Source organism: Helobdella robusta (genome assembly GCF_000326865.2).
Source record: "Helobdella robusta unplaced genomic scaffold HELROscaffold_1, whole genome shotgun sequence".
In the NCBI taxonomy this organism is placed as follows: Eukaryota; Metazoa; Annelida; class Clitellata; order Rhynchobdellida; family Glossiphoniidae; genus Helobdella; species Helobdella robusta.
The window spans coordinates 3,459,872-3,471,896 of NW_008703570.1; the positions used below are offsets into that span (position 1 = coordinate 3,459,872).

Sequence of the window (12,025 nt, forward strand, 5' to 3'; positions counted from 1 at the left end):
CGTCCTGTCAAATTGTGGCTCAGCCTCAGCATTGAGTAGATATACGAATCGCCACAACAAAATTCTCACATTGATAATCGATAATATCAGGGCAAGCGCAAGGCCGGGTATTGAGATTTTTGCAGATTTAGAAAAAGAAATGGTACAGCCAATATCGAATCTATTCAAATCGTTGAGACCTGACATCGCTGTCCTCAGCAAAGATACCATTGAAGTACTCGAGCTGACCGTTTGCCATGAAACAAACTTCATGAAATCTAAACAATATAAACTTAATAAATATATAAACAATTTAAAAGATAACATTTTAAACGATTTTAAACATTTCAATATTTTAATAAACACTTTTGAAATTTCACCCATAGGTTTTTACAATCCATTCAATCTGTCTTTTATTAATGTTAAATGGACTGATCAATTTAGATATAGCTTAATTAATAATGTAATCTCATCATCATATGCCATATATTGCGATAGAAATAATGCGTGAACAATATGTAATTTTTATACTACTTTATCATCACTATACTCATTTTTGAATGACGAGCAGCGATGACTAGCCATATCTTTTTAACAATTAACTGTATTTATTTATTTGTATATTTTATTTTGCTTGTCTATTTATTTGATTATTTTGATTTTACTTGGCTTTGATAATAAAAGAGTTCACATTATTATTATTATTATTATTATATTATTTTCTCTCCAGTATCAAATATTCAAAAAATAAAATAATATATATGTTTATTAAAAAATAACGAGTCAAAAATTAAATACATAATTAAATATGTATGAAAATAAACAAACAAATATAAAAATATATACACACAACCATTTAAAACGTAACATGATATTAATGAATGGATGAATGATAAATACATAGATGTGTACATTGCAATGATGCAAGAATTGTAACATGTTGTTGCATCTGACGCCTAAAAGTTGAAAATGTTTATTTCAATTAACTTGGTCTATTTCTTAGCTGTTTGAAATTAAAAGCATTATTGTTGTTAAACTTTATTGAAAAAGATTTCTAACAAGAAACTTTCGAAGAACGCATCAAATGTTTCGAAGCTTTTGAAAGTAGATGGATAGAACCTCTGTGATGGTATTAAGAACATTCTTTAATTTATTAATGAATGTTCCTCCTCAACATGTTTTTCATGGGGTGTCACAATTGATTGTTATTTAATTTAAATAACTGGCCACTGGAGAAGTCCTGTTGGAACGTTCCTAACAATTTTGTCCGTCCTTGTACGGCACAGCTCGTCAATACCTGGTCCAATCAGAAATCATCACCAGTTTATCAAATTAATATTAATTTCCATTCAGTCATCATATATCAAACCAAACTTTTATTGTTTTCCATCAATCACTTTCTTCCATCCGTCTTACATTGCCCCACATGTTTTTCATCTGTCAAACCATTTATTTATCCATCCATCCTTCCTTCCATTATATTTACTTATTCAACCACTTAACTTTTAACTTATCCATCTATCATGTTTCTAACAAAACAATTCTAGCAAAACAATTTCTGCTCTTCTTACTGATTCAAATGTTTTTTTCGTTATGTATTCATTTGCTTCTTATTTGTTCACTTTGTTCATTTAGGCAACTGTTTATCATTCAATGTTTACGAAACCTTTCCGTTCAACAGGTCTTGCTCGCTTAATATCAATTTATGGCTCTCGTAATAAAAAAAAACATCTTATAAAAGTTTATGGCATTTCAGATAGTCTGTAGCTACCTAGAACCATCAACACACGCAAGTGCAGTTAGATACATACAGCAACAGACACATCGTAGAAGTGATACATTTTGGTTACCAATCCATTCACCAGGCTCACCGACTTCCATGCATCCACCCTTTTTCAACCTATCTGGAAACACTTTGGTTTTTCTCTCACTCCATTGCAACCTTTCAATACAAATCGGTAGATAATTTTTTGAGTCATCATTTTCGTCAATTTTTTATATAAACAGTTAAAAGTGCTCATAAACGTGCGCGCACACACACCCACATATACTATATATGGGTTCGTCTGTGTGTGTATGTGTGTGCGTGTGTGTGCGGTGTGTGTGTGCGTGTGTGTGTATGTGTGTGTGTACACTTACACGTACATACGTAAGTTTGTATTATACTTGTGTGTGTTTAGGCGAAGCTGTTATGTTGCTTGAATGCGTGTTATTCACATCATAGAAGCACATGTTATTGATTGATGAATGGATGGATCGATAGATAGATGAATGAGTGCTCGTGCTAATTATAGTAACTGCAGGTCTACAACACACGTGTCTTCAATTGGTTTAACTCTTACAACATGTTGAAATTCATTGCATGCAGTCCGTAAATCGCTTGTGTGTGAGACGTGAACATAGTTTCAGCAAAATTATTGCGATGAAAATGACCATTATGATGGTGACGATGATGATGACGATGATGATGAAAACAAGTTTGCTTATAAAATATTTCAACGCTATTTATGTGGCAAATTCATTCTTTCATTGATGTACACTTGCATGAATATTAAAACGAAACGGTAATGAGCCTGATCAACAAATGTGGAAGAACAGCTGATGTGACTCAATAAATTAAAAATATGACTATATGTGAAAAAACATAAAAATATCGGATATAAAAGCAAAATATTCTTACTGCAAAATCAGACGGGCAGCCGAGGCTTGTATGAATTTGAAGAAGTATTCAAATTTTTTCAAACTCTGATAATGGCTTAAACAGGCTTGAAAATGTTTGAACAAAATGTTGGAACGAGAGTGTGAAAATGTAAATAAGAACAAAATACTTAGAAGATAAAGATATAAACTAATCAAATAAGATCGAAATGCACGAGGATCGTATCAAATCAAAAAATCAAACAAACGCTATAATAAAAGAAAATTTATGAAATATATATTATATATATTTAGGTATGACTTTGTCTAACTGACACTGCAAGTGTGATGGTCGGTGCATAACGTGCAAAGTTTCTAACCACCGCCAAAGGTGCATTATCGTAAACACCTAAATCGTTTAAACCAGTGGTCCGTCCGAGTTAAAACGTTTAATCTTGTATATAAAATCAGGGTTGAGACTGTTGCAAATAAAATTAAGAAATATTACTGCATTTTCAGCTCTGATCAGTTTCAGGTTCAGTTTTTCAATATTTCGTACCTTTGGTGGTGTTGAGAGGCTCGTGCTGATCATCGTAGACAAAGTCATACCTAGATATGTAATTCATTCTGTGTATTTCATAAATTTTCTTTACTTATAACATTTATTTGATTGAATTATCGAACGAGATACGTTTATCCCGAAATACAGAAAACTTCAGCTGGCTAGTTGCATTGCAAGAGGGTAAAAATTGTAAAACAGGAAATCACGTGACATCGTGACAGAAAGACATGTACATGAAAAGGAGAAAAAAAGGGGTAATAATAACACATTTAAAAAATTAAAAAACACTTCCTTTTAATAAAATTTATTTGTCATTAAAATTTATTGCTTACATTTATTAGTTACATTTACTACTTAATTTTATTTAATTATTTATTTATATAATTAAGTCCGTCGATTAATTCATGCATTGTCATCGGAAAATTGCACGCGCCACATATCTTTGAAATTTATTCGCTAGAGCATTTAGTAAAAAAAACACCACACTTTCAGATTTCACATTCTTTTAATATAATTTTATTGATACTCTTGTATAGTAGCCTATTGGCTGTAATTCAATTGATTTTGATCAGATTTAGCCAATTAACGAGCTAATTAAATTAAATTTAATTAACGCTCGTCGAACAGGGGACGGTTGTTGGATGTATTATTCTAATACACGTATTCTAAAAATTTCAGCTGATCGGGTGCGCCAGAATTGGTGAAGATTTTATTTATTTATTTGTTTGTTTGTTTGTATATTTATTTATTTGAAAAAAGGGTTTGGACAAACCCCTTGCAACAAATTAAATTATAAAAAGTCTCCACTGAATCATTAAAAAGTCATTAAATGCACTTTAATTTAATTAAAAAATTTTTTTGTTTTTTTAATGAACATGACTATTATTTTCAATTGGCCGGCGAGATGGCTTAGTAATTCAAATGCGCACTGAGTCGAAAACATCTCAATGGCTACCATATGTGATGCGGTGCTTGTGCGTCCACCGTCCACATAAATACATGTGTACGTCGTGTGAAAAGGATAAACAGCCTTTGTGGCAAAGATGGCTGCTTCAAATCAATGGATGAAGATTTGAGGAACATAATAAGGATAATATTAAGGCGTGTCAAATTTTAAAAAGTTTTTTTTTTTAAAAAACCAGGGCATGGCAAAAAAAGCTTTTTGATGTCCTGTTTCCGTTGCTATTTTTCAATTTTGAATGGATGCACTTTAAGCTTGGTAAATTTTGAGTGAAAGTTTTACAAATATAGTACATTATTTACGAGAGAGCAAGTAACATGACTTTAAGTTGAATGTACCCCATTGTTAGTTATGCTATAAATAATGAAAAATTCATGAAGCAGCATTTGTCAAGCTTGATGTGTATCTCTTTAATCAGATTCTGCAGTTTCATCTAATATTTTATGTTGTAAAATTAGACACAATTAACGCACATAAAATGTTGTAAACTTGTTTTTATGTTTTTCAGATATTGCAATAAATTAAAAAAATACTATCATTGTTATTTTGATTCTGATTATAGCTGCATCAATTAGAACCAGAGGAAAGACCTACACTCATCTTAGTCACTATGTGGAGTCTGGCAGGGAGATCCTTACCTCAGAGCTACCCACTGTGAGGATTTATTAAGATACGGTATTCTGCTAAAACAGTTGAACGAGAAGGACAGGAACAATTATACCAAAAAAGAACTAGCCAAAGATATTATGACTGCCCTCTTTGAGCAGTGGACCAAAGCAAAGAAGTCTCAGCACTGATTGAGTTAAAACAGACTGTGATTGATGATCTCAGCACAGACCAATATTATTGATACATGATTGTTAATGCTATCAGATCTGGTGTTGTGTCTGACAGGCTTGCGAATTTACAGATTGGACCTGTCTGTCACGCAAGATGGTTGACTACAGCTTTAAGATGTTGTAGATTATGATTGTTGAATTTATAGTCGGTTTTGCATGCCTAATTGGTTTAACATCAAAGTAAAGCATATTTGGATTGATGGTCCGAGACAAAGAGGTGATGCAGATAGTGATGCCTGTGGTAAGAAGATCAGCCTAGTATGAAACTGTCATCTAGACACTGATTTGTAGTGACCAGGAGGAAGAAAAAAAAATTAAAATTGAAAAGATTCTTGAGATCAGAGGAAATGCAGATGAGAATGTTCAGATGAGGGATACAAGTTTAAAACAAAGGGTAACACCAGAGATCAATCCTGATGCCAGCAGCCTTATTGAACTCATTCATTAGGATTCTGAAATGTATCAATCTCCTCTAACTTGTAGCTTAACAACGGCTCAAGTCAAACAATTTTTTGCACTCCAATGATAGTCCCAGAGTGACCACATTCAAAGTATTGAGAGATGTGTCAAGACGGTTACAGAGGCAAGTGAACATGTCTACAGTCAGGAAAGAAGGGATGGATATATTAGATCACAGATCGCCAGCAGACAACTAATGAGTAGAAATGCGAGCAAGAAGGACATGTACAATCTCGTAAAATTTAGAAATAATCGACACTTGCTGTAAGTTGTGAAACTAACTGTCTACTTTGTAATTGACATAACATTGATTAGACATTGTATATAATGCTAATACTATTTCAGTATTTAATAAAAGCATAAAATTTTTCGTTGATTAAAATTAGTTTTCTTTTTTCGATAATTTTTATAATTAATTCCTCAATTACAAAAATAAACATTTTAGCTAAAATTTCAACATAAAATTTTCCAAACTTAAAATTTTCAAATCTAAAATCTGATGGTTCAGCTGGATTCAGCATACAAAAATGTATCTTTTTGTAACCACTGGTTTTTAAAAATCTAAAAAAAATCAATTTTCGATGTACAATTGACACTGTGGTTCTGCGTATGTCAGAGCTACAATAATAAAGACTAAAAAAAATATATTTTTAGGGATAAAAATGAAACAACAATTTTAAACTCAAAGATTATAGTGAAATTCAAGTTCTAATTCTTTCTTGCATTTTTACAATACTGTTTTATTCGTATTTCAAATATAAGCATAGAAATTTTGAAAAATAAGACATCACATTTAATCGAATAAATCTATAAATATAATTATCAAATTGTTCAGCTAGGTCTGGCGCAAAGAAAAATAGAAAAAAACGTTATTGGTAGCCCTGTTGCAAGGGAGCACGTTGCCAGGTAAATGAGAGGTTAAAAAAATTCAGACGTCCACTCGCTGTAGATCTGTAGAGCCTACAAGGCATAAACGCTCGCAAACATTTTCCTTGATAGATAGATCCCTGTTGTGGTCTGCTTGTTCAAAAACATCTCAAACTCTTGTTTGATGTTTGGAAAAAAAATAATAAAAAAAATCTGTAACAAAACAAATAAGTTTTAAACTGAACATTCCAACAGATTGGGACAGCAACAAGCCAATAATCATAAATAATGCAATGAATCCTTTTTATATAAAATGAATGCGCCAAATTAAATCAACACGGTTAAATAAAAATTATGAAATGAAATATCTTTTAATACAAAGGTTCCATTAAAAATATTACATTAGTTTATATAAGCACGAAAAACATGTAATAAATTGTAATACCATAATATTTGTCAAGTCAACAACAATTTGTTAGCGATTGTTACTGAAGAGATTTGGCGATTTTTAGTTGAAGTTATTCTTATTCACGAGGATTGCACCTATTTTAACGTAAATATCCATAAAAAGCTTTCATTATTAAAATACCGATCTTAAACATTATTTGAAAATTCGTGTGAAGAAGACCTTCACGTAATTGCGGTCGCGCATTTTGTGTTGGAGGAAGGGTTAGCATTTAAAAATAAATGCCTGTAAATCTCTCTCTCTCTCTCTCTGTCTGTACATGCTTCTTGGTTGGGTATTGGAAACACCTCAGGCCATTTGCTGAAATAGTCCGCTACAACCAGAATGTAACGGTTTCCATAATCTGATACAGGAAAGGGTCCAGCAATATCTATAGCAATCCGTTCAAAGGGGACACCAACATTGTAGATTTGCATTGCTCCTTTTAGTCTTCTTTTGGGTCCTTTGACTGAAGCGCATGTGTTACATTTTCGACACCAGCTCTTTACATCTTCTCTAACGTGAAGCCAGTAGAATCCTTTTTGTATTTTGTCAAGGGTCTTATTCACTCCTAAATGTCCCCCAGAAGGGCCGCCATGCATTTCATCAAGGATTTCGGTCCTTCTACTTCTTGGTATTACAACTTGCATGCGGTGTTTTGATCCATCAGCTGATTCCCATTTTCGTTTCAGCAAATCCCTTCCAAATACAATGAGTCCCACTGAGCCCAATAACCCTTTAACACGGCACTATATTCTGAGATACTTTGCCAGTCCGGTCGCTTGCCCTCCTTCTTCCATGTGATCAGATGTTGTAGGTCCTCATCCGCAAACTGTGCATCAGCAAGATCCGTCGGTGTCCAACCGTCATCCGCTGATATTGTTGTTGCTCTTATGTCTTCCGATTGTATCTTTTCCTCGTGACGACAGCAATATTTGCATCCTGGTAAACATGGTCGACGTGAGAGAGCATCAGCATTACTATGAGTTGTTCCTTTGCGGTGCACGATCTCAAAGTCGTACATTTGTTAATGCTCCAACCATCGGGCCAGCTGTCCTTCAAGATCCTTGAAGTTGAGGAGCCATCTTAACGCTGCATGATCAGTTCGGAGAAGAAATTTCGGTCCATAAAGGTACTTGTGGAAGTGTTTTGTTGCATTGACTATTGCTAGTAACTCCTTCCTGGTCACACAATAGTTTCGTTCGGGCTTTGTGAATCCTCTGCTATAATACGCTAGCACCTTTTCTTCTCCGTCTATATGCTGTGACAAAACGGCTCCGATTCCGTTGTTACTTGCATCAGTATCTAACACAAACGTCTTGCCACGAACTGGATATGCTAGCAAAGGAGCATCACATAGTTCAACTTTTAACTTTTCAAATGCTGAGTCGCATAGGGTATTCCAGTTGAAAACTCGGTCCTTCTCGGTAAGTTGGTGGAGAGGTCTGGCAACTTTTGCAAAAACCTTTACAAAACGTCGATAGTACGTTGCCAATCCCAGAAAACTGCGCAATTCATTTGTATCCTTTGGAGTTGGCCAGTCTTTCACAATTTCTATCTTGCTGGGATCGTTTCGAACTCCATCTGAAGATACCACATGTCCCAAATAGTTAACATCTTTAGAAAATAACCTGCACTTTTTAACGTTCAGCTTTAAATTTGCCACCCAAAGTCTTGTGAAGATCTCCCGTAAGTTTTCCACGTGTTGATCAAATGTTCTTCCTAGAACAATTATGTCGTCTAAATAGGCAAGACAGGTTTTCCAGTTAAGACCTTGCAGTACACATTCCATCAGTCGCTCAAATGTAGCTGGAGCATTGCACAATCCAAATGGCATGACGGTGAATTGCCACAAACTCGATCCGATAAAAAACGCTGTCTTTTCGTGATCGTTCTTGTCGATTTCTACTTGCCAGTATCCGCTTTTCAAATCAAACGTAAAGAACCAACTTGAGCCAGATAGGGTGTCCATGATGTCATCAAACCTCGGTAACGGATAGCTGTCCTTTTCAGTCACATCATTTAACTTCCTATAATCAACGCAAAAACGGGTAGTGCCGTCCTTCTTCTTTACCAAAACAACTGGCGAAATCCAGAGACTTGATGACGGTTCGATGACGCCTTGATTCTGCATTGTCGTTATCATTTCGTTTACTTCTGTTTGTTTTGCTAGAGGAAGACGTCGTGGTACTTGTCGGATCGGTTTCGAATCCTGAGTATCAATTCGGTGAGTTACCAGAGCTGTTTTACCTTGGTCATTGTCACCGGTTGAAAACACGTCTGCAAAATCAGCAATCAACGCCTCGGCTTTTAGACGGTCTTCTTGATATAAATTGAGTTCATCCAGTAGATTTTTGGTAAGTTCTTTGAGTCTACCTTTGTCATTTGGTAGAACCTTTTCCTGTTGCTCCATATCTAATGATTTCGCCAAATTTATTGATTGGCAATTACCTATTTCCTCGCCTTTTTTAATTTTAATAGTGTGTTTAGCGGTATTCATTATTCTGACAGGAATAAGACCATTTTTGTTTGCTTCTATCAGGCATTTTCCAATGACCGCGTTCTGTACATTTGTCGTTGAGGTTGGCTCCATCAAATAGAACAGGTGGCCCCCAGGATCGCAATTCAACTTGCCCCATAAGATGTTTTCAGATGATTGAGGTAGTTCTATGTCACAATCGACTGTCACTCGAATGCATTTTTCGTCGCTATCCCCCATCATCACTTCTGTATTTCTCCATCTAAGAATGCGTTTTTCTAAGTCAATTTTGAACCCATATTTTGTCAGAAAGTCGACACCTATTATGCATTCGTCGATGATATCCGCGACTAAGAATGAACCTTCGAATAACAAGTCGCCTAGCTGAACAGTACGGAGAATCTTTCCATAGACTGGTGCTGTTCCTCCGGTAGCTGTTTGAAGAATTCATTTGTTAGAAGTCTCTTTCTTCAGATTGGGTACCAAATCAGATCTTAAAATCGATTTTGTTACTCCGGTGTCGACTGTAATTACACATTCTCGTTGATCAACTTTTCCGTTCAGCCATAGGTGGTTTCGATTTCGATGTAGTCTGGAAACGTTAATTAGGGTACTGGGGGCGTCAATTCTACTAGCCAACCTCTGCCCCACAAAGTCGGCTCTTATTAGTTTTCCCGCCCCGTCCCGATCGTGATACAGGATCATCTTCTCTTCTTTTGCGCCATCTTGTCGCGCAATTTCGGCAGTAGTTATCTTTTAGGCGGTGTTTACAATCACGACGTAGATGGCCTTTTTCACCACAAATCCAGCATTGGGGTAAACCATGCTGTTGGGGTTTGCGTTTCACAACCACCTTCTGGCAAGAGCATTCTTCATGTACTTGGCGTAGACGTACGTCACTTTTTGATGCTTGCTTTGCCGATTCAAAAGTGAGACTGTGCGCAACGGCATCCTTGAGTTTTCGTTTATCTGACAAGAGAAGGGATTACTTGAGTTCCGAATCACGAAGGGCTTTGATAAACGTATCCAGGGCAGTTTCGTCTCTATGCTCGGGGTCTGATGTCGGATACCACAGCAATGTCAACCGTTCGATATCTTGTGCCAGCTGCTGAATGGATTCACCAGATCGTTGCGTTCTGTTTCTAAGCTGAGACCGATAAATCTGTTTCATGTGTTCTTCACCAAAACGTAAATCCAACGCGCTAACCAGAACTTTATAGTTGAAGTGGTTCTCCGCCGGAATCGTCTGAAGAACCTCTGCTGCTGAACCTCGCAGGGCCAGTATCAGTGCTGTTGCTCGTTCTTTTCCGTTCCAACAGTTACTAGTTGCCGCTGCTTCGAAATGGGTTTTATAAACGTTCCAGGAAATCTCTCCGTCAAATGCTGGTACCTTCAAAGTTCTTCCGGATGCGTGATCTATAGGCATGGCCATTTTTTTGGATTGCTCCAATTCTCGCTTCATTTTGTCTATCTTGTGATCTACCTCAACGGTCTGACGATCAAGTTTCTGCTCGATCATTTCTATTCTAGTTGACTGTTCTTCAATCTGTTCTGCCACTTCCAATTTTACGTGTTTTAGCTGGTCCTTGATCTGTTTTAACTCCTCTGTCTGTCGTTCGGACTGTTCCTTGATCTGTTGTTTTACCTCTTCTGTCTGTCGTTCGGACTGTTGTTTTAACTCTTCTGTCTGTCGTTCGGACTGTCGTTCGGACTGTTCTTTGATCTGTTTCATTTCAGTTGACATACTAAGCAGAGTTCCATCATTTTAGCGGTTGTAAACGTGCCTGTGCTAATTTCATTGTCTTCGTCAGCACCATCAAACTTGAATTCGTCTGGGTTCTTACCTTCGTCAATGAGAGCTTCTCTCAGACGTGCTACTAGTACTTCTTTGTTGCCACTTGTGACAAGGCTTCGTTTCTGTAGTTCTTCTCGTAGCTGAACTACGTTCAAACCACACAGTTTTGACATCGTGTTCTTTTTCTATGAGTAGGAATTCGCTGGTCGAAGATCCACTTCTGACACCAATGTTATAATACTCGCTGTCGTAACCGATTTACGATGCGACGGGTTCGAATCTTCGATTGAATAAAATACTCCAAACAGTTATTAGTTATTAAACTTTATTTACAGAAGAAATCAACTAATCGTTTATTTCTAGCAAATTCCAAATTAACACAACAATTAACTTTTAAATTGTTCAAAATCTATCGTTATGACAACGTCAACAAAACAAATCAAATATCGCTTTAAATAGTTCACCGAATCGCTATTCACAAAATCACAGAGTCGCGAATTTCACTAATCACGAATTTCACTAATCACGAATTTCACTATCGCTAATCTTCTTGCGACGTGTGCTTATATACTCTTCGCAAGCGTCGTTTCTAGATTCTTCTAGATGGTCCGATTCTAGCATATTCTAGGATGTTCTAGTACGTTTGGTAGCACGGTTATAACAATATATATATATATTAATTGCTGTTCGTAAGTCTCGCTAAAACTTGAGAACGGCTGAACCGATTTATCTTATCTTAGTCTTGAAATGTTCATGGAGGTCTAGGGAAAGTTAAAAAGGGGAGAAAAATTCGAATAATTGCCGGTAAAACCCTAAAAGCAGCAGATATTGTGTTATGATATCTATGTGTTTCGATATCTATATATATAAGAACTTTCTTTACTTTCTTGATCCTTTGTGATAGTGACATTCAGAGTAATGGGCTCTTTTTTGGGATATTTTGTGATGTTCCTTAGGGTATATTTTCAATTTCATCAGTAGCTTGGATGTTCAGAGTACCAG

The 12,025-nt window shown here is 35.9% G+C and overlaps 2 protein-coding genes across 2 annotated transcripts in view; one reads left to right on the forward strand and one right to left on the reverse strand.

The window, feature by feature from the left end:
- The window catches only part of HELRODRAFT_158703 (hypothetical protein), a gene marked incomplete at both ends in the record, with an annotated part of 2,976 nt that extends 2,241 nt beyond the window's left edge, over window positions 1-735 (forward strand). Inside the window, one exon of the mRNA XM_009010705.1 lies at window positions 710-735. Within this exon, the coding sequence (XP_009008953.1) occupies window positions 710-735 (26 nt within the window). The remainder of the gene's footprint in view (window positions 1-709) is intronic.
- A 10,221-nt stretch (window positions 736-10,956) lies between these two features.
- HELRODRAFT_63413 (hypothetical protein) lies at window positions 10,957-11,196 on the reverse strand (the record flags this gene model as incomplete). The annotated part of the gene is made up of 1 exon (XM_009010706.1): window positions 10,957-11,196. One exon carries the CDS (start codon window positions 11,194-11,196, stop codon window positions 10,957-10,959), a length of 240 nt encoding a protein of 79 aa, XP_009008954.1.
- Window positions 11,197-12,025: the final 829 nt, after the last annotated feature.